This window comes from Pollicipes pollicipes, unplaced genomic scaffold (assembly GCF_011947565.3).
Source record: "Pollicipes pollicipes isolate AB1234 unplaced genomic scaffold, Ppol_2.1 Scaffold_4295;HRSCAF=5057_pilon_pilon_pilon, whole genome shotgun sequence".
Classification (NCBI taxonomy): Eukaryota; Metazoa; Arthropoda; class Thecostraca; order Pollicipedomorpha; family Pollicipedidae; genus Pollicipes; species Pollicipes pollicipes.
The window spans coordinates 37,472,490-37,495,009 of NW_023596461.1; the positions used below are offsets into that span (position 1 = coordinate 37,472,490).

A 22,520-nucleotide genomic window follows, 5' to 3' on the forward strand; every position below is an offset into this window, starting at 1 on the left:
CTCTCTCTCTCTTCTCTCTCTCTCTCTCTCTCTCTCTCTCTCTCTCTCTCTCTCTCTCTCTCTCTCTCTCTCTCTCTCTCTCTTCTCTCTCTCTCTCTCTCTCTCTCTCTCTCTCTCTCTCTCTCTCTCTCTCTCTCTCTCTCTCTCTCTCTCTCTCTCTCTCTCTCTCTCTCTCTCTCTATCTCTCTCCTCTCTCTCTCGCTCTCTCTCTCTCTCCCTCTCTCTCTCTCTCTCTCTCTCTATCTCTCCTCTCCTCCTCTCTCTTCCTCTCTCTCCTCTCCCTCTCTCTTTTGGTACGGAGAACATAAATGAAGCATAACTAATTGAAGTAAGACGGATTGCTATTTTCATCTTCATACATGTAAAAAACACTCATAATGGGAACATCACAAGGACACAACATTTTACATTTATTTTACATTACATTTTACATTACATTTTATGATGGTACATCCATATATATATATATATCTATATAGAGAGAGAGAGATGGAGAGAGAGAGGAGGAGAGAGAGAGAGAGAGAGGAGGAGAGAGCAGAGAGAGAGAGATGAGAGAGAGAGGAGAGAGGAGAGAGAGAGACGAGAGAGAGCGATGAGCGAGATGAGAGCCGAGAGCGAGAGCGAGAGCCGAGAGCGAGAGCGAGAGCGATGAGCGAGAGCGCGAGCGCAGAGCGAGAGCGAGAGCCTGAGAGCGAAGAGCGAAGAGGCGAGAGCGAGAGCGAGAGCGAGAGCGAGAGCGAGAGCGAGAGCGAGAGCGACGAGCGACGAGGAGCGAGAGCGAAGGAGCGAGAGCGGAGAGCGCGAGGAGCGAGAGCTGACGAGCGGATGAGCGAGAGCGAGAGCGAGAGCGGAGCGCGATGGAGAGCGAGAGGCGAGAGCGAGAGCGAGCGCGATGAGCGAGAGCGAAGAGCGAGAGCGAGAGCGAGAGTGCGCGACGCACGAGAGCTGAGAGCGAGAGCAGAGGAGAGCGAGAGCGAGAGGAGCGAGAGCGAGAGCGAGAGCGAGAGGGATGTACCATAATAGTTATATGTGAAACAATGGCCCGCCCACGCAAAAGCGCTGGTGCAGATATACTTGGCTCTACCTGGCACCAGACGGCGGTGTGGTGCACTCGAGAGTACAGCATGATGCATCACCATTCACTGTCGCCAACTGAGCCAGGTGCAGTCTCCGTTTCCTGCACCCATTCGTTCCAGCGCTTCCGTGTGCTTTCTCCGGGGCCTGACCCGACCTGACCTGACCCGACCCGATGTCCGCCGCAGGTTCTCGCCCTGGTGACCCGGACCGGCTTCATGACCTCGAAAGGCGAGCTGGTGCGCTCCATCCTGTACCCCCCGCCGGTAGACTTCAAGCTGGAGCAGGACACGTACAAGTTCGTCGGCATGTTGGCTGCCGTGGCCGTTGTGGGCGTCATGTACTCCACCTACACCAAGGTACCGGCCGCCGACACCGGCAGTGTGGGCGCAAAATGACCACTGCAGTCGACGCGCCCGAAAACACCAATGAACAACAACAAAGGCAGCGGCAGTGGGGTCGCTGGCTCAGTGGGGCCGGAGTCAGGGTGCTCGCGCTCAGACGGGTCGTGTGTTCGTTGGCACGGTGGCCTGCTGATCGATAGCTGGGTATGCGATAGTCGGTGCGTGCGTGTTCCAACTCGGCTGGCATGGCGGTTGTTGGCCCAATCCTGTGCTCGGATTGGTGATATTTCGTTCAGCACCCAATCAATGATTGTCACAGCTAGCCACCAAAGATATGGGGGAAAATGACGCAGACCATTTATAAATAACTATGTGTAATCACGTGGGCCGGAAGCAAAGGCCCAGTTGACTTCAGCACTCGACTCGAGTCGTTGGCGCATGGCCCCGGCGGTTGCATGGCTGACGGCGTGACCCAAAACTGCGTAGATTTGAACTTCCTTTCACCAAACCGGGCCTCAGGCCTTTGAACGGGAAGGTACAGGCCCCACTCACTCGGGCACATATTGAAGAGAGCATTCCTTCACGTCCGGCAAAGTGCAGGCTGCTGCAAAGCGAGGCATGGCCGTGCTCGCCGCGTTATCGGTGCACCTGGAGAAGGCATTAAGCCCTGCTGATGCTGATGCTGACGCTTCCCAAGCTGCTGATGAGTGACGTGTTCCTGGACGCGCGGTAGCTGACGACGCCTCGGTGGCAGGTGATGCGGGGTTTAGAGCCCCAGGAGGTGGCGCTGGACGTGCTGGACCTGATCACGATCGTGGTGCCGCCGGCGCTGCCCTACGCAATGGCCGTCGGCATCATCGTGGGCGTGGAGCGGCTCTTGAAGCAGCGCGTCTTCTGCATCTCCCCCCGTTCCATCAATATCGCCGGCCTCATCAACTACGTCTGCTTCGACAAGGTGACCGCCCGGCCGGTTGTGACGCTGACGGCTGAGAGTGGGGTGGTTGGACGGTATGCGGCGGCGAAGGGAAGGGGACCGGGAGCAGGAGACCGGTGTTGGGATGGTCCTAGTGGGATAGACGAGGCTTCATGACGGCAGTTTGCGCGGCGATGTGGAACGCCGCGGTCACAACCGCGACGCGACAGTTCGCGCGGCGTGAAGCGCGTCCACCACTGCTGCCGCACGACGGGCGGTGCCGGCAGCGCCGGGTGCGCCGCGTATCTCGCCGACGGCATAGTCCTGCCTCGTGCCAGGTCGTGAGCTCCGCCCGGTGCGACCAGCGCCGGAGCGACTGGAGTGTTGCACTGGTAGCCAGGTCCCGCGTCTTCCTTTAGTTCTGACTTGGACCGAGCCGAGACGCAACGTGTATCATTAGCCACAATATGTTTGCCCCCCCCCCCCTCCCCGCCAAAGTGCTGAAATGGATGGAGTGCTGCGCTGACCGCCTGGGCTCGGCTCGTCACCCCACCCCCACTTCGCCGATAAACGCTGGGCCGACCGTCGCCCACCGCCCACGCGCGCGCCGGCCGACGCGCCCGCGTCGTTTCAGACGGGCACGCTGACCGAGGACGGGCTGGACATGAAGGGCGTGGTGCGCGTGTCGGAGCCGGCCGCGCCGCCGGCGGTCGGCCCGCTGGAGGAGGTGGCCTCCCTGCCGGTGGGCCTCTTCACCACCGGCATGGCCGCCTGTCACGGTCTCATGCTTATCAACAGCGAGCTCACTGGTGACCCGCTAGACCTCAAGGTCAGTCAGCGGTCAGGCAACCGCCCGAACGCTCACTAGTGGAGCCGGCTGGTGATTAGCCGAGTCTCAGTGAGTGACAGTTGACCAAGAGACGTCAGGCAGGATGTTCTATATGTGTTCCTGTGTTAGAGGAGGCTTGGTGGTTATTGTGTTTGTGCTAGACGAAGCCTTGATTTTTGGCCGTGTCGGCTGGAGCGGTCGCGCCCCTGGTTTGGCCGTGTCGGCTGGAGCGGTCGCGCCCCTGGTTTGGCCGTGTCGGCTGGAGCGGTCGCGCCCCTGGTTTGGCCGTGTCGGCTGGAGCGGTCGCACCCCTGGTTTGGCCGTGTCGGCTGGTGCGGTGGCGCGGTGGTGAGATCTCGCCGCGGCCTGTCGGGTAGATGTTCGAGTCCACCGGCTGGGAACTGGAGGAGCCGGACATGGACGAGTCGACCAAGTACGACGTGCTGGCGCCGACGGTGGTCCGGCCGCGGCGGCCGGACCTGGTGCCGGCCCACCTGCGTCTCCAGGAACTCGGCCAGGTGAGTGGCGCTCCGGCTTGCTCATTCTTTATCTCGGTGCTCTCTAGGTGTTTACCATTCGCTCGTGGCACATGCGCGTGCCGACCTAGATCTAGAATGGATCTGTGACCAATGCTTTCAGTGGGACTCGCGTATGGCAGCTGCCATTCAGGGGCTTGGGATTTACGTTCAGTGCCTTACTGGCGTCATGACCTGGTCTTCTTTGCCAACTCGCTGGCACCGCCTGAGCCCCAGGGCTCTCAGTTTCGCTGCTGCCATACCAGCTCAGGCAGCGGCTCGTTCAATAGCGCTCCCGGTGCAAGTGAGGGTCAGTTTTACATTTGCATTTTTAGCAAACGGAAGTATTATCGCATCCCTTCTATGCTGAGATCTGTAGCCGGCGGCCGCTGACGTGTAGACACATGTAAGGTCACCAGGCGCGGTGCTCCCAGAGCCGCACGGCGCGTGAGACGGCGACCCTCTCGTGTCATTATTTGCAGTACGTTGGGATGGGCGCGGTCGCTTCAGCAGCGCCCGCCGTCGTCAGGAGCAGCTTCATTGTTCACAGTACAGTTCGGGCTCCGGTTCTGCACACTGTACGGGAGCCATACTTGAGCTTTGACTGATCAGAAAATTCCGCGCGAGGTCTTTTCTGCCTGGGTTAACACGCGCTCGGGGGTCAGATTGACTCCCCTCGGAGGTTTTCCAGGATGGTTCCGAACGACGCGGCGTGGCCGCGCCAAATTTTGCATAGCTGTAGAAAATTGAATAGCGGATCGTCTGGCATCACAAATTTAAGTACACCTGGTAAGGTCGCTGACCTATGGCAGGTCAGTTAGGTCACGGTTTTAGCGAAGTCAGTTTCTGGGGAATCGTTCAATCCGATGTAACAACGGAGTGTTGGACTAAGTCACACATCTCTGAGATGCTTTTTTAGGCAACACAAATATTGAATGAGTAGATAACGCCGACCTACGGTCAGGTATAAAGGTCAGACCAAGGTCAAAACCAACCTGTTTTATTGCTCTAGCGCTTGCTGTATGAGATAGTTTCTGGTGCTCATTTATAATTCATTGATAGCAGGAACCGCATTGTGCATCTTCCATGGGCTTCTTAGAGGTCAGAATAGGTCATTGACCTAAAATGACCCAGGTCAGCATTTTGTTTTTAGAAACATACCGCCTAACGTAATCTTTGTCGCTTATTCAAATGCAAAACTCAGTCCCGTATGATTTTGTTCACTATGATCTTCAAAAGGTCAGACAAGGTCATTGACCTCGACTGAGCACGTGATCTCGTGCTTATAAATAGTTTTTTTTAGGTTTTGGGGTACTTTGGAGACCAACCTGGAATTTGACCTTGTTTAACCTTATTTGACCCAAAGGTCATAACCTAGTAGCCTCGAACTTTGTCCTAAGTGAGGTTACGTACAGGCCAATACACCATTTGAATTTGGTGTCTCTAACTCTCTTATTTTTCGAGATCTCAGGAAGTCAAATTGATCTCCCCCCCCCCCCTCCACCCTACCTGAGCGAATGGTATCTAGCCGGCCACCCGGGCGCGTGTTAATGAACTATCGCTCTGCCATGACGTCAAACACTGCCACCGTGGTGCTCTGCACATCATGCATACATGCATATGTAGATTGCGGCTGAAATCAAATTTAAATGTCCGGTTGTTATGATTGGTTTTGTGGTTTTAATTCGTATTCCCTGATACGTTCGTGTCAAGAACATGGTGCTTGGTGCTTGCCATGTTATCCCTCTATGGGCATGCGTAGTCGAACTCACCCACGTATTAAGGCTGTCTTGTGGTCGTGCGGAAGTGTGTTGACTGATTGCGTCGCGTTATTGATATCTAGCGCACTCATCGTATTGTTTTGTTGGCCTGTTCTTTTGTAAGTTGTTAAGTGCATATGTGAGGAATGTTATTCTCACAGATAAAACAGTATAACGTTCTGTATGCGCTGGTAGTGCGTTGCAATCCGGGAGAAAGAACTTCCCAGTGGCACAGTTCACCGCTGGCAGGTTTGTGCCACGATCTCACTCGTGTTTGTGTTATGGAGCCGGGCCCGCGCTGTGTGTCGGGCAGGATCCGGTGCCGTTCGAGGTGGGCCTCGTGCGCCAGTTCGTGTTCGCCTCGTCGCTGCAGCGCATGTCCGTGCTGACGCGCCGCCTCGGAGCCAAGCAGATGGAGCTGTTCTGCAAGGGCTCGCCGGAGATGATCATCTCCCTGTCCGACCCAGCCACCGGTGAGCACCCTCTCCAGGGAGGAGCAGGAGGAGCGAGTCACGCCCGCCGGCGGCAACGGCGTGGCAGGCCGCACAACCGACACACGCCGTACATCAGAGCTTTACCCAAGAGGTGGTTTATGCAGGCTGTCAGATAAGAGGCAAAACTCACCACTGTGAGTTTTGTCACCACATCACCACTGAGTTCACCACTGCAGCAGGGCACGACCGCTGTAGTTGTCGTGTGCTCTTCCGCCCGCGCGCTGTCGGTCGTTGGCCGATGTTCTGCGTTGTTACCTCTGGCCAGCGCCGGCCGGCAGCTGCCCTGTCCGTCCCGCCGCCCAGCCGTGACAGCGTGCCCCGCCCTGGCCTGCAGTGCCGGCCGACATTCACCCGGTGCTCGACGGCCACACGCAGCGCGGCTTCCGCGTGCTGGCGCTGGCGCACCGGGCGCTGCCGCGGCTGACGTACGCGCGCGCGCAGCGCATCGCGCGCGAGGAGGTGGAGCGCGAGCTGACGTTCCTCGGCCTCATGGTCTTTGAGAACCGGCTGAAGGCCGAATCACGACCGGTACTGCGTGACCTAGCCGAGGCCAACATCAAGACCATCATGGTGACAGGTGGGGGAGCCAGCCGTAGCCAACGCCCAGCGTCGACCGGGGGCGGCTGCGCTTCGGCAGGAACTATAGTCGGCTTCTGCTAAAGACCACTATAGAGTGAATGGTACACGAATATTGCTTGGGACGAATCTTACATTACATCCGAATTTGGCATGGATCGAAAGGCGAGTATTGGATTGCATGGCTTACGAATCTCCTGGGTCATTTCGTTCGTTCGGTTGTTCAGGTCTGATGGCATGTACTATTGAGGTTTTAAGAGCGGTGACATTGTGATGTTTTTTTATATATATTTAGGCGCCATAACGCGAATAAGGAAAGAATCTGCGGCATGTACCTACTGGCCATCGTGGTAAAGTCGCTGGGGCAATGCCTGAGACTGGTCTGATCATGTTCCATCAGTCGTGTTTGTGTTGCCCGCTCCGCGTGCCGACACACCACAGGTGGCGTCTGGTGCCAACTGGCGCACCAGTGGTGTCCGTCACGTACACCATGTGCCGGCAGGCGACAACATGCTGACGGCGCTGTCGGTGGCGCACGACTGCGGCCTGCTGCCGGCCGGCGCGCCCGTCGTCTCCGTGTCGGTGGAGCCGACCTCCGGGTGCGGCCCGCGGCTGGCCTACCGGCGGCTCGAGCAGACGGCGCCGCCGGCCGCCGCCGGCCACGCGGCGGTCGACGTCGACGCCGGCGCCGACTGCCGTCTGGCGGTGACCGGGCCCGACTTCGACGCCATCTGTCGCCACTTCCGCGAACTGCTGCCGCGTCTGACCGTCCGCGGGGCCGTGTTCGCGCGCATGCGACCCGACCAGAAGCAGCACCTGGTGGAGTGTATCAAGGAGCTGGGTTACTACGTCGGTAGGTGGCGACCGGCGGCGGCAGGGCTAGCCACGGTCCGTGATGGAGCCCGGATGCACTGACGGCTGCAACGCGCCCTAGACCTTGAAACCAGCAGCGTCGCATCAAACATTGGGCTGGGCAGTGATTGGGACTGCCTTTATGTCGATGTGCCAATAGCTGCTCTTTTGCACTTCGGTGGTGCGTGACATGCCCCAATTGCTGAGTTGAATGCCGTTATCTGGCTATTGACAAGCGTCAAACCATGCAAAGCACGTGCGGTCGGCCGTGGTTGAGTGCACGGCCAGCTGTGACGGCGTCAGAGGCGTGTCCCCAGAGCTGAAGAGCTTAAGCGTGGCCCTCCCGCCGTAACGACCGTTACGCCCCCGCTTTAGGTATGTGCGGTGACGGTGCCAACGACTGCGGCGCGCTGAAGGCGGCGCACACGGGCGTCTCTCTGTCGGAGGCCGAGGCGAGCGTGGCCTCGCCCTTCACCTCCCAGGAGACCAACATTAGCTGCGTGCCGACCATCATCCGCGAGGGCCGCTCGGCGCTTGTCACCTCCTTCGGCATCTTCAAGTACATGGCCGCCTACAGCCTGACGCAGTTCATCTCGGTCCTCATTCTCTATGAGAAGGATAACAGCCTGACCGACTTCCAGTTTCTGTACATCGACTTCTTCATCATTACCATGTTCGCCGGCGTGTTCGGCATGACGAAGGCGTATCCCGGCCCGCTGTCGAAGCGCCTGCCCACGGCCAGGCTCGTGTCAGTCGCGCCCATACTGTCGCTGGTGAGATACTGCTCATACTGCCGCTGGTGGGGTACTGCCCACACTGGTACTGGTGAGGTACTGTCAATACCGTCCCTAGTGGAATGGACAGTATCCCTGGCAGGTTGCTGCCAATGCTGTCACTGGTGAGTTCTTGTCCATGCTGTCATTGCATAGATGTTCTCTTAGCTGTAGCTACTGCGTTACTATCCATGCTACCGAAGCTGTACAATATCGGTCGTTCTGTCGCTGGCGCGACACCCCCCATGCCGTCGATGGTGGAATCCTGGATGTGCCGTTGCTGGCGAGAGGGCTTGGACTTGTCTGATGACAGAGCGAGGAGAGCGGCGGATGGTATGGATCGCTGGCCCGTGTTTTGGATGTAGCCAGAGGGTGCCCGCCTGGTGCCTAGCGGCTGACACCGTTCCCCCTGTCCGCCGCCAGGCGCTGCAGGTGTCGCTGGTGGCGCTGATACAGCTGCTCGTCTACTGGAACGTGCAGCAGCAGCCCTGGTTCGTGCCGTACGTGCCGACCAAGAGCGACGAGGATGACAACTTCTGGAGCCACGAGAACTTTGCCGTCTACTGCACCTCCTCCTTCCAGTACATCCTGCTGGCGGTGGTGTTCAGCCGCGGCCCGCCGTTCCGGCGCCGGCTCTACACCAACCCCTACTTCTCGGCGGCCATTGCGCTCAACGTGGCCTTCTGCGCATGGTGCGTGGCCGCGCCCATGGCCTGGATGAGCTCGTGGCTGGAACTGCGGGCGCCGCCGTCCCTGCAGTGGCGGCTGCTGCTGCTGGGCGTGGCGGTTGGACACGCGGTGCTCGCCCTCCTGCTGGAGCACGGCCTGGTGGAGGCGCTGGTCCAGGAGCGGCTGCTACCCAGGTTAGAAGGCAGGCGAAGTGGGAGAGAGGAGGGAGCAGAACTGTATGAGTCTGTAACAACATTTCATTTCTTTTTACGTGATCTGTCTCAAGATGTCGGAAAGGGGATATCTGACTCCCCCCACCGCCACCTGTAGTTTGTCGCGGGGCCATCACTGTGGTGAGAGCGGATGGCGGATCAGGGCCTGAGCTACGCAAAAGGCACTGTCCGACCGACCCCCACGTCCGGAAAAACAGCCCCCCGCTTGTCGGCGGCTGTCAGCTGGGGTGGGGCTCAGCAAATCAGACAGCCATGCTCCCCGACAATGTTCACGTTCATATGACCTTGCTTCACATCTGGCGGGTTCGACTGTCGCAATGGCTGAGCATCTGACCGCGCGACGACTCTAGTTCCGTTCCCTTTGAACGCCTCCTACGGCTCAGGGGTTCCGCAAACCGCCTTCCGGGACTCCGTCCAGCTCGTCACTCCATCCGACCGAGCACGTATCCGATCGGGGCCTGCCCACGATCTTTCCCTCCCTCTCCCCTGAGCCAAGAGGTCGGGAGCAGATGCTGGGCGATTTCGCATGAATTTTGTCCAAACTGACAGGATTTCGGAGAACATTCGACATTTCCCTCCCCCCCCCCCATGCTCCTTCGAAGCAAGATTTGGGCTATGTGCATGCACCTGACTTGTTTCTCGGCCCGCGCCTGTGCACCTGATCCCTGTCTCACTCCACTTGACCATCTCACTCCACCTGACCTTGCCTCACCCTGCCTGACCCCTGTCTTACCCTGTCCAATCCCTGTCTCACCCCACGTGACTTCTGTCTCGCCCCGCCTGACCCCTGTCTCACCTCACTTGACCTCTGTCTCACCCTGTCAGACCCTTGTCTCACCTGCCTCACACCTGTCTCACCGCCGTCTCACCCCGCCTGACCCCTGTTTCATCCTGTCTGACCCCTGTTTCACCGCCTGACGCCCACCCTGCCTGACCCTCACCCCGCCTCACCCTGCCTGACTCTCACCTTGTCTGACTCCTCTCCCCCCCCCCCCCCCCATCTGACGCTGATCTCACCTGACCCTTACCCTGCTTGGCCCCTGTCTCACCCCTGTCTGACATCTGACCGGACGCCCAGATTGCGGCGTCTGCAGTCGTCCCAGCCGGCGCATGTACTTGTGACGGCTCAGCTGGCGGCCGAGGGTGCCGCCTGGCCGCCGCTGGCCGACGGTGGCCGTCAGCTGTCCGCCGGCGAGCTGCTCAAGGACCACGCGCCCCGCAACGGTGCCCCCATGACGTAGGTACGAGGCCGACAGTGACGGTCCGCTCGGTCCGATCGTTCTGCATTTTTCGTGACGTTGCTCGCGCGAGTGGCGTAGTGGCGCAGCGCAGTGTTCGATGGAAGCGCGCGGTGCTTCCCAGTGTGAACATGCGGTTGCGGACTATTGGCTGCCAATGACATTTTTCGTGATGTGCTCGGTCCCCCCCCCCCCCCGCAGGATATTGCGCCGAGGGCACTGCACGGCCTCTGTTTGACTCCCGCCCGCTGCTGTTGCCTCGGGAGGGGTCACCGTGGCTTCGATGACCGTGGTCACCGTGGAGTGGTCACCTTGGCGCCGACTCCGCCGACATCACTCCGGGCTGGCCAGGCCGCCCGACTCGTCGCGTCGCCGATGTGACGTCACTCGTCACCCTGTGACGTCACGCCTCGTCACCGACCGACATCTGATATGTAATCCGCCGTCCCGGTGTCACGATTGCCTAGTCAGATGCCAGTTACACTGTTCTCTGCGTGTGCTGCGTTGCGCGGCCGTCCCCTCAACGAGCAGTTCGCGCGTTTGCTGCAGTGTGGCGCTGGGATCGCGCTTGTCAGTTTTGCTACCGATTTTTAGCGGCAGCTTTGTGGCGTGGCGCTGCTCGGAACGCGTTAGTATAGAGGAGGGACTGGATCGCGCCGATAACCCCTGTCTGCCCCTCGCGACCGGCAGCGCCACCCCGGCGGCGGTGGTCGTCGCCCTGCCAGCCGTATCAATCAGCCGGTGACGCTACCGGCGTCTGTTGTGCTGCGCTCACCGCTTTATTCGAGTTTTGTTACGTTTACCGGGCTTTGGGCGTGTGTAATAGCTATTGCGGCGCGGCGCATCAATGCGACGGTGCTTATTAACACGTGAGTGGCGTGAAGTGGCAGCTTCAAGCGTGCACGGGCGGGGCCTGACGGGGCGGGCCACTGCGCCGCCGGGAACCTGCCGGGGCAGGTCGTCTGCCCCTGGCAGTGCGGGCTGTCACCCCGGGCGGTGCGAGCCGTCACCCCGGGCGGTGCGGGCCGTCACCCCGGGCGGTGCGGGCCGTCACCCCGGGCGGTGCGGGCCGTCACCCCTGGCGGGGCGGGCCACTCCGCCGCCGGGAGCCTGCCGGGGCAGGTCGTCTGCCCCTGGCAGTACGGGCTGTAACCCCGGGTGGTGCGGCCGGACGACTGATACCTGCCCTGATGTGCCGCTGTCCGGCGTCAGCGTGTGTGGCTGTGGCTGGCGCCAAGACGACGTCCTAAGGATCTGAATACAGCACTTGGCGGACGTCAGGTCTAAGTTTCGGTCCGCTACCGGCTCCGGTCTTCAGGACTGCAGTACCTGGTGTAGAACCCATGGACGTGGTGGCAGGGTGCGGGGCACGACCCCCACTCCCCACCCAACCCTACCCACGCATTATGCGGGGAAGTTGGGCAACAACGTTAATGTGAAGAGTGTAAGCAACGACACAAGCATGAGGCTTGACCACTCGCGTCGCCTTTCTAGGGCGTTCCGACATTGCTGGCGGGATTGTCGCCTTTGGTCAGAATGGTGGGGATTACTAAGTTATTCCATAAAGCGCGTAGTGGCCAAGGTCACTAGTGCCGGCATATCTCACATCGGTTGCAGCGGAGAAGGCAAAAGCGAGGCCGGTAGCCAGGCTTGAACCTGCGGCTCGGACCACTCGTTGGCGAATGCCCCCGCTAACAGGCACGTGCATTCCCAGTCGTCTGGGGAGGCGACATGCCCAGACTGTCGTCTGGGGAGGCGGCCTGCCCTAACCATCGTCTGGCGGGCGGCCTGTCCTAACTGTCGCGCATCGCACTGGCAAAGGCCGCCTTAAAATCAGACGTGCTGGATTCCACTCCCGTATTGTCTCTTTCTGAGCACATTATTTTGCAAGCGGTAGGCAACACTTGCAGTAGGCGGTTTTGTTCCAGCGAAGGTCGCGCTTCGGTGTTAGATGAATAGCTCCATGAGCTATGTACCACAAGCTGAGCATCTTTTAACGTCCCTCACTCCTCTCATCACTCCTCACTCCGCTTATCACTCCTCTACATCACTGCCGCTTGCCAGAGAATGGCATGGCTTTTTTAAGCAGTTTTGAGTAGGGCAGGGCAAATCTTAATATGGCGTATGCGATAGGACGGTTTCGAGACACGGATTCTCCTACCCTGCCTCGCTATTCCGGTTCCTCAGATTAGGATTAGTCGTGTTGGTATTCACACGAAAACGAAAGCAAAATGCTAGGCACTTTCACTGGACCTGACGGATTAAAACAAGCTGCTACTGACTAAAACAACCAAAACTAAAACAAACTGACTGCTATATGTGGCGTGTGTCGATAGTCAGAATGCCTCCAGAGGGAGAATTTCAATTTTCAAGTTCTAGGATGTGGATTTCTACAAGTAGGTGTCGGCGAAAGAAATGACGCTCCTATGAAAATGTACAAATACAATAGAATTGCATTTCGAAACTTCCTAGATATGCTATCATCAATTCTCAGAATCATGTCTGGTGGCTTGAAAATTAATCATTGGTGAAACACAATCAAAACGTGGAGCATGCAAAGTCGCGTTCATAATATTTCAAGACATGGTATGGGTTTCCTTACCTTCCGGTTGCACTATGTCGACAAACACTCAGCAAAGCATAACCTATCTTTTATATAAACATGTACATGTATATATATATATATATATATATATATATATATATATATATATATATATATCTCTCTCTCTCTCTCTCTCTCTCTCTCTCTCTCTCTCTCTCTCTCCTCTCTCTCTCTCTCTCTCTCTCTCTCTCTCTCTCTCTCTCTTCTCTCTCTCTCTCTCTCTCTCTCTCTCTCTCTCTCTCTCTCTCTCTCTCTCTCTCTCTCTCTCTCTCTCTCTCTCTCTCTCTCTCTCTCTCTCTTGCTCTTTCTTCTAAAAGACGACAGGAGGAAATCCTTCATTTAAAAAGTGGTAAGACAGCGAGGAAAATTTCTGGTTAGTGTGAGGATATTTGGTTGAGCGTAGGATTATTTTCCCCACTTAACACACGCTCTGGTTGGGGTTCAAATTGCCCCCCCCCCCCCGAAGGTTTTTCCTAGAATGGTTCCCGAACGGCGCAGCGCAGCCGCGCCAAATTCTTATAGCTGTAAGCAATTGAATGGCACATCGTTTGGCATAAAAAACTTAGAGGTACCTTGTAAGGTCGCTGACCTATGGCAGGTCAAAGTCAGGCCATTTCAGCGAAGTCAGTTTTTAGGGAATCGTTCAATCTGGTGTAACAACGGCGTTTTAGACGAAGCCATGCACCTCTGGGATGCTTTCTTAGGCAACGTAAATATTGAAAGAGTAAATTACGTTGACTTAAGGTCAGGCATAAAGGTCAGACCAAGGTCAAAACCGACCTGTTTTGTTACTCTATGGCTTGCTGTATGGGATAGTTTCTGGTGCTCATTTCTAATTCATTTATAGCAGGAACCGCATTACACATCTCCCCTGGACCTTTAGAGGCCAGAATAGGTAACTGACCTAAAATGAACCATGAATGGCCTAAAACATGTTGTTTTCAGAAACACACCGCCTAGCGTTTTCTTTGTCGCTTATTCAAATGCAAAACTCAGCAGTCTTGCATGATTTTGGTCACCATGACCTTCAAAAGGTCATACAAGGTTACTGACCTTAATTGAGTATGTGACCTCTTGCTTAGAAACAGTTATCTAGGTTCTGGAGACACTATGGAGACCAAGATGGAATTTGACCTTGTTTGACCTTATTTGACCCAAAGGTCATGACCTACGAACCTCAAACTTTGACTAGAGGGAGTTCACGTACAGGTCAACACACCCTGGGAATTTGGTGTCTCTAGCTCTCTTAGTTCCCAAGATCTCAGGGGGAGGGGGCAAATTGACCCCCACCCGAGCGAAGGGTATCTAGCCGGCCACCCAGGCGCGTGTCAACATGTTATAAGCCCTGTTGAACAGCACCTTGGCACAGTAAGGACTCCAAACGTCTACTGAGGAAATCTTGGAGCTATCTTGGCAAAATTGACACCAAAAACCGTCCTACCTAGCGTATCAAACCTACACGTCCTACCAAGGCCTTGCCAAGTGTGCTGGGTTAAAGGATGATAGCTGTACACTTCAATTTTACTCTTTACGGGGGAGGGGGTGAATTCTTATAAAATGAGTCGAGGAAGATGCTGGGCAGTGAAAGTGACCCAGCCTTTCTGTCGAAATATGCCAATAACAGGTTTCTGCCCAGATCTGGCCCACTTTCTTCTCAAAGTTGGTGGGAGGGCTGGAGCCCAGTTTGGGCGGTGGGGGTTGGGGGTGGGGAGGTAGGGTACTGACGCCCCTCCCCAACTGAATAAGCAACTATCCAAGATGGCACCTTTGCCTCTAAGGCAGACACTATCGGTTCTTTACTGCGGCACGAGGCAAGTGCCGCAGTGGCGGACCATCGTCGTATTTGCTGCATTCCTTAGCGGGCAATAGTTTTGGCCTGGGAATGTGCTCTCCCCCTGCTCATATACCTCATAATGAAAACCCTTTTTGATATTTTTTATTGCAGAAGAAGACACAGCAGTCACCCAGGCTGGCCGTCACACAAATAACCCCAGCACCCACATTGCGCTTCCCTATGTTCTACGTTGCTACGCTGGTCCCTGTGTGTGCGTGCAAATCGTCCACCTGATATCTACAAACAGAAAGGCAGCTAAAAGGACCACGCGGAAGAAAATCACTAACGGAACGCGTACGCGTGGAAGTGGAATCAGAGAAAAAAGGGCAGAGACAGGTACCATGTAGCATTTGTAACACTGGCAGCAGCCCAGTGATGTCTGTCAGTAAATAGATTAAAAGCGGTGCATGCACGGAATGCTCCCCAACCGTTCAGGGTTAGGTAGACCTGAGGCTTATGCGTACTAATTTATCATTGTTTTCCGTACTTTTCTCAATGCTTCGGTCCCAGCATGAGCCGGAACGTTCCAACATGCCACACAACCGAGTTTTTTTTGTCAATATCGCGCAGTACGAGCTACAAATTCCCCCGCCCCCAAAATCTTGCCGAAGAATCTCGCCCAAAGCGCTGAAAAGGGCACGACGAATACAAGAACTAGAATCATGGCGCGGTTTTTCCCTAAGCACCTCGCCCCTGCTTGGCGTGGACTCGACGTGTGGCGTCCTCCGTCTGGCAGGCGCCGCCAGAGCTCTGCAGCGTGGCCTGCTTCGCCCCGCCAGCGCCTGACGCCGCCGCCATCTTGGCCGCCTTGGTGGTGACCATCCTAGGCAGATTAGACGAACTTGACAGCGGCGCTGAAGCCGCGGTACCAGCCGTAGTTACCGGATTTGAACTTGACGACCATCTTGTTTCCAGCGGAGGTGAACGTCTGGCCCGTGAGTTCCGCGTCGCAGGCCTTGACATCGTCGTAGTGGATGTCGCCGGAATGGCGCACGGTCAAGTAGTCCCAGGGGCAGCTGCCCCCATACCGGTACAGCATCTTCATGTCGGTAACGCTCAGCTCGACCTGCTGGTTCTCGGGGGCCGTGATCACCCAGAAGCAGACGACGTTGCGCGGGAAGTTCGCTGGATAGTTTGGCGAGGTAATGGTACCCTCGTCCGTCATGTCTTCGTCGCCGCACGCCAGCTCGCCGTAGTAGTCCTCCGTCTCCGACTCGCAGTTGGCGCCTTCCGTGTTGTGCGGACACACGCACGTGCAGTCCTTGCCGACGAAGCCACCGTTCAGGCACGTTGGTTTGCTGCTGCAGGCATCGTCGCATTGGTACATGGCGTTGATGATGTGCTTGTCGCGGTGCGAGAACCCACCGCGTGTTCCAATCAGGCCCTCATACAGCACGTTCTTCACCTGGATCGTGTCCTTACCGTTGGAGCTGAAGTAGGTGCTGCCGTAGTGCATCACCGACGTCAGGTCGTACGGCACCGAGTAGTTGTCAGAACTGCTGCTTATGCGGAAGTTGCCCTCCTTGCCTGACTTGATGTTCTCGAAGTTGATCTGGACGTACGTGTCGCGGTCGGGGCGCGACTGTTGGTGGTTGAGGCCCATGGCGTGGCCAATCTCATGAGCCACGGTGCCCAGGCTGGTGCAGCCGTTGCCGATGCTGATGCGCTGGCCACCCGAGCTGGTGATCTGGCCGATATATGACCAGCAGCCGCTCGACTTGACGAAATTGATATGTGGCGTGGACGAGCCCTCGGACACCTCGTCGAACTCAATGCAGGAATGGTCGCGCCAGTGCTGGATACCGGCCAGGATGGCCGCGCGGTCGCCCGCCGAGCTCGAGCTGATGGCGAAGCTGACCGGGCTGGTCCAGAGGTTGCTGGCGGCCTGCCGGTTCAACCGCTGCTCCTCTGTCAGCACCATGTCCGACTCGAACAGCATGTCCCCGAAGTCGGTCGTCTCGGGGTTGCGGTACTCGAAGAGGTCGTCTGCAGGTCCCAGCGGCAGACCCTCGGGCTTCGGGCCCTCCGTCACCACCTGTTCCTGGGGCCCGTCAGTCACCACCTGTTGCTGCTGGTCGACTTGACGCGATCGCGGCCTGGCCGCAGCCAGCGCCAGCAGAGCCAGGACGACCGATGTCTTCATGGTGTCGAACTCCGGAGATTGATTCCGGTCCGGTAGCGATCGGCGCATTTTATTTTCCCGCGGCGGGGGGGGGGGGGAGGCTGCAGCGATGTCCTCACCGTAGCTCGCGCACCTGCGAGTTGCAGCTCAGCTCGGCAGAAAAACAGCAAAAAATGCGTGCCGGCAAGTGGCGGTGCTGCATTGGCCAGGGGACTCGGCTATACACTGGGTCGCCCCCAGTTGCAATGGGACAGATGCTGGGACGGCGTTGCCACACGGGTTTCTTTCACCGATTCCTGCATCCACATGTTTTGCGCAGAGGTCGCACATCTGTACTGTCGGGTGACAATACCGTTACGTTACAGCAGGTGCTCCACCCGAGGTGTGCCTTTGAGTAAAGGCATTTCGCAACAAAAGCCGAAAAAGACAAAAACTGTATTGATCTGGGTATAGCTGGGTCAATGCAGCTTTTGACACAGCTTTACGCCGATACAGCATCACTATTCGATAGCTTAAATTATTGAAATCTCGCTAATGATGCCGGGATCCGACAGTGTGGTGGTTAAGCTGCACGCTATTTTGAAAAAAAGGAAGATTAGAAACTGAGTGGCAATAACTGCAAGCACAGCGACGGGGCTGGCACGACCTAGCAGTGTATTTCTGCAACGCTGTAATATCACCGCTGTTTCGCGCCACACTCCAGTGATATAACTCTCATACCGTGGAAGAGCTCAAGTTCGCCGATCGGAAGCAGGTCCAGAACTTGGCGACCAGACATTGCAGTGGCATGAAATCAATGCTGATGGAGAAGACAATGGATAATAACACTAGGAAAAATTGTTGGTCGGTGGGTGCAGACTTCAATGCAGAAATGTGCGTAAGCCATAGATCCATCCGTTTTCGTACATGTCAAGGGGCTGGCGTTAGAAACGTCGGTCAGGGCAGGTCAAGATGTAAGGCTGGAGACGTCGTTTAAAATTCACCCCAGCGATCCAAAGGCGACAAATATTCTAGCAACGTCATCTATCCATGTGCACGTGACCGTTACGCATCAGTGCTTCTGCGTCTGCCAAACACATGAACGAAGGATATACCAATGCCTTGACAAGTGCTATCCGCAGGAGATTCTAAAATGCATGGTTCGATCGCCTGTTTTCTGGTATCATCCACGCGTGGCGCTGACGACCGGGTCTACTATTTCTCCGTGCGCCCACGCTGTATGTGACGTCTTGCCGACAATTAGTGGCATCAGCACTAACTTAAACGCTGCTGTTAGCTTGTGATCCTCACAAAAAACTAGACAGCTTTGAAACGGTGAGACATCCAGATGTTTTTTTGCGGAATCGATGATCCTAGATGATTTCTGCTTCTTGTTCTGCCAACTTTATAGCTCAAGGATATCAGCTTGAGGTGACAGTCTGCCGTACGCCGCAGCATTTTGCTACCAACGCTTCGACGTAATCAATTTCTATTCTTTATTCCAATTCGTAGAGCGCTGAGCTGACCGATCAACGAGATCAACATCGTTACGGCCGACGTTCGAGCGTCTAACTCCCTTTTTAGAGCCCCGTTCCTGGCACGAGAGTTTTATTTGTTCTCAACAGATCTCCATGAGAGCGGTTTGTGCAAGCTGTTGGCGGTTTGGCGGCTTTCCCGCTCCGGCTGGGATATTTCACCATCCGCTGGGATATTTCACCATGAGAGTGGTGTTAGTGAGAATGGTAGTTCCCCCGCTACCTCGCATTTGACCTCTCGTGACCTTTCCTTCGCGTTGAAGGGTAAAAACATGGAACGGCAGTCGATAGCCCTGACCAATTTCACGGGAGAGGTCGTTGACATGGCGATGACATCCGTCACGCGACTGATGACATCACAGTTCATGTCAGATACCGTAGAAATTATCGCAACCCTCAAGGAGACTTCAGGGTCTAAGGCTTAATGGTTTGTGTGGGGTCAAGATCATGCCAGTTTACGGTCAGGTCACCTGATCGGACAAAAATTTCTGCTATGCCAGCTCGCATTGCATATATGTTTGTTATTGGCTTGAACCATTAGTGATAGCGACTTGTGCCCGCCCGGCAGGAGAGTTGCCCTCCCCTCCTGGAGCTTGTCGAATACAATTCAAAAACAAACGTTCGCAGCGGCACCAATTTTTCGGTATCCGTTTATCTATTAAATTGGGATTATTTGTGGGAATTTGAAGATTTGATCCATCAAGATCAGTGACCCAAGTCAGGTCAAAGCGGTCAATCTCTAAACAACTTTGATCACACATAATTTGTTGTGGGTCATTAGTCGTTGTTCAAACTTGTCGCTGCAGTTGTAGAATGTGATAGTACGCACAATTTGAATGCTTCAGATTTTCAAAACGGATGAGTTTAGTGACCTAAAATCCGGTCAAGTTTTGCTATTTTTCATGAAATATAATGCAAATTCGTATATATCTTTGTGTAGTTTTGGTGTTCGCATATTTCGAAAAATATCAAATTGCATACATAACCATCATGCGACCACCGAGCACATAACCTTGCCCCGGTCATGGCCTACCACAATGGTTGGCTTCTGCGCACATGCTGGTCTCAAAATAAAAAGTCTTAATACGCAAGTTTGAAAGGAGAATTCGGATACTTCACTGAAGACATGTTCGGAATGCTGGCACATAATGAGATCACAATAGGTCACGTGAGGGCAACAAAATCATATGAGTTCATCAAGGTCAGCGATCTGTGTTTTCAGTAGCGACGATGCTAGATTAACGAACGTGACGTTTGTAACCACTTCTTCATCGTGTTTATGAAGCTGATGCGATCTTGGGTACCTGTAGATGTACAACACACTATCTGTAACCATAACAAAGCATTGTGCTGGTCACATGGATCCCGCTAGCATTGTTGACATTGCAGTTGGATGATTTATAGATTTAACGTAAGGTGACATTAGATGATCTCTAAGTCAGCCCGCAATGACATTTCTGTGTCTAGAATACTTTTTCTCACAGTTGCATCTAAGAAAATGAACTTAGAAGCACATTGTGAAAAAGTATCGGTCTCGAAAGGCTACAGGTAGACAAATTTTGAACGGTCACCTTATCTCACCTGACAATTGTGAGGAAATAGAACTGGGCTCTGCATAGTCTTAACGCTTATTTCTGAACCCTAGATATCCATCATGGAGTGTTGACGTAGGTTTAAACTGCATGTACCCGAACGAACGCTTTTGACATTTTGTGACCTCTGGTGACCCCATATTTGACCTAAGGCTAAAAACTGTGTCTACATTTTTCATGTTTTGGCGAGACCTTCACAACGGCATCTTCCTTTTTCTTATATGGTGTCTGGAAAATGAGATCCTGGGTGGGAAGTCAGCTTGCCCCGGCCGGCGCGGTTGTCTCAGACCCCCGGCCGGCGCGGTTGTCTCAAACTCCCGGCCGGGCGCGGTTGTCTCAGACCCCGGCCGGGCGCGGTTGTCTCGGACCCCCGGCCGGCGCGGTTGTCTCAGACCCCTGGCTGGGCGCGGTTGTCTCAAACTCCCGGCCGGGCGCGGTTGTCTCAGACCCCCGGCCGGCGCGGTTGTCTCAGACCCCCGGCCGGCGCGGTTGTCTCAGACCCCCGGCCGGGCGCGGTTGTCTCAGACCCCCGGCCGGCGCGGTTGTCTCAGATCCCCGGCCGGCGCGGTTGTCTCAGACCCCCGGCCGGCGCGGTTGTCTCAGACCCCCGGCCGGCGCGGTTGTCTCAGACCCCCGGCCGGCGCGGTTGTCTCAAACTCCCGGCCGGGCGCGGTTGTCTCAGACCCCCGGCCGGCGCGGTTGTCTCAGACCCCCGGCCGGCGCGGTTGTCTCAAACTCCCGGCCGGGCGCGGTTGTCTCAGACCCCCGGCCGGGCGCGGTTGTCTCAGACCCCCGGCCGGCGCGGTTGTCTCAGACCCCGGCCGGCGCGGTTGTCTCAGACCCTCGGCCGGCGCGGTTGTCTCAGACCCCCGGCCGGCGCGGTTGTCTCAGATCCCTGGCCGGACGCGAATGAACACAAAAGGTGTAATAAACACTTTGGCTTGACACAATGTGTCCCCAAATGATCTCCAGCCAGATATGTGCCTGGGTTCCAACACTGGTTCCCGGTTCCGGCTCCCACTGTCCTCTCATGATAACAGCGCGCCCTGGATCCCGGCTCCGACTGTTTTTCCTTTTTAGTAGACGCCAGCACCATATTCCTGGATCCATTGGATGCCTTGCAAGTACTACACCCTGGTTCCTGGCTCTTACTGGCTCATTTTTGCAATCACCAGGTGCGAGTTACTAGTCCTGCCTGGCTGCTTTACAAACACCAGACCCTGGATCCTTTAGCGTGTGACCCATCGTTGCTGCCGCCAGCTGACGGCCCTTGTTGCTGATCGCCGTCGCCGTGTACTCCTACGGCCCTTGTTGCTGATCGCCGTCGCCGTGTACTCCTACGGCCCTTGTTGCTGATCACCGTCGCCGTGTACTCCTACGGCCCTTGTTGCTGATCGCCGTCGCCGTGCACTCCTACGGCCCTTGTTGCTGATCGCCGTCGCCGTGTACTCCTACGGCCCTTGCCAGTTCTCGAGTCGCCTTTGACATACGGTGTTTTGCTGCTTTTAATTTGTTTCAAACAGTTCTGCCAGTGATATGGATTTTGCATTCAGATGGGGAAGGTCCGGGATTACGCAATAAGTTCTGCCAGCGTCAGTTCTGATCCCGGAAATCCACCCAATGAAAGGCTCGCATTAGTCCTCTACATGCTAGTTTTTTAGGCAAGGACCTAATTTGGTATCAAATCTGAAATGCACGAAAAGTGCTGTAAGCATGAGCGAGGCCGATGGTTGGTCTTCGGGACTGTCAATTTAGCCCTGGTATTTCATGCGGTTTTTTATTGCATCACGTACTTATTGGCCATTTCACGCCTACCGCGCGGCGTGATTTGGTCTCATGAAGTCAAGCGTGCTCACTACATAGCGCGGCGCCGAGGTGCGTGTAACATAATGTGACGAATGATGAGTTTCGTCGCCGCTTATCCCATTTTCCCCACATTTCTGGTTTGGTATCACATTAAGTCCAGCGGCACCTATGTATTCATTTCCCTTCCGTCAGCTTCACATGCGCCAATCCATTCATAGCAACGACGTGTTGGCATAGGTACGACGCTATGCTCCCCTTTCGTCTTCGCAGAACCCAAGCACGCGCTGTCACCATAAATTTCAGTCGCACGCGTAAATTTAGTCTGAAATGCAAAACCTTGTACGTGTGCACTGTTGACATTTGCCGCTCGCCTGCGGCGTGACACCAGCTGCAGACGCTACAAAACAAACTCTTGTACGTGTCTCAGCGTCTGATGACGCCAAAAATGGTGTAATTAGTAAAACAGTGACGTAAAGAACCGCCCTTACCGGGAGTGACCCCGCCTTAGCAAACGCGATAACAACGCTTTGTCGATTTATTTTTCTCCAGCCCACGCGAGCCATCTGATTTCTAACCGGCTAAGGAAGTACCTGCCTTAGTGGGGACCATCACTAGCCCAGCCCACCAGCACCCAGCAACAGATCGCCGATCAGTTGAATGTCGTGGACCGCCCGTTGATCAGGCGTCCACAGGATCGTCCGGTGGTGATGTGTTCTCATGACCGCCCGCTGTCCAGGTATCCACATGGTCGTCCAGTGGCCAGATGTCCACGTAAAC

The 22,520-nt window shown here is 55.8% G+C and overlaps 2 protein-coding genes across 5 annotated transcripts in view; one reads left to right on the forward strand and one right to left on the reverse strand.

The window, feature by feature from the left end:
* Window positions 1-11,550, forward strand: part of anne (polyamine-transporting ATPase anne boleyn) — a 35,099-nt gene extending 23,549 nt beyond the window's left edge. For 3 of the 4 annotated variants that reach the window (XM_037219300.1, XM_037219297.1, XM_037219298.1), the window contains exons 11-21: window positions 1,263-1,433; window positions 2,173-2,373; window positions 2,966-3,160; window positions 3,538-3,678; window positions 5,749-5,908; window positions 6,264-6,506; window positions 7,008-7,358; window positions 7,733-8,130; window positions 8,554-8,993; window positions 10,111-10,269; window positions 10,472-11,550. In XM_037219300.1, coding sequence (XP_037075195.1) covers window positions 1,263-1,433; window positions 2,173-2,373; window positions 2,966-3,160; window positions 3,538-3,678; window positions 5,749-5,908; window positions 6,264-6,506; window positions 7,008-7,358; window positions 7,733-8,130; window positions 8,554-8,993; window positions 10,111-10,269; window positions 10,472-10,508 — 2,496 coding nt within the window. In that variant the 3' untranslated portion in view covers window positions 10,509-11,550. Of the gene's footprint in view, window positions 1-1,262; window positions 1,434-2,172; window positions 2,374-2,965; window positions 3,161-3,537; window positions 3,679-5,748; window positions 5,909-6,263; window positions 6,507-7,007; window positions 7,359-7,732; window positions 8,131-8,553; window positions 8,994-10,110; window positions 10,274-10,471 lie in introns of all 4 variants that reach the window. The other variant, XM_037219299.1, reaches the window with a different exon arrangement.
* Window positions 11,551-15,541: 3,991 nt separating this feature from the next.
* Window positions 15,542-16,852, reverse strand: LOC119097497 (blastula protease 10-like). Its single transcript, XM_037220527.1, has one exon. It carries the CDS (start codon window positions 16,850-16,852, stop codon window positions 15,542-15,544), a length of 1,311 nt encoding a protein of 436 aa, XP_037076422.1.
* Window positions 16,853-22,520: the final 5,668 nt, after the last annotated feature.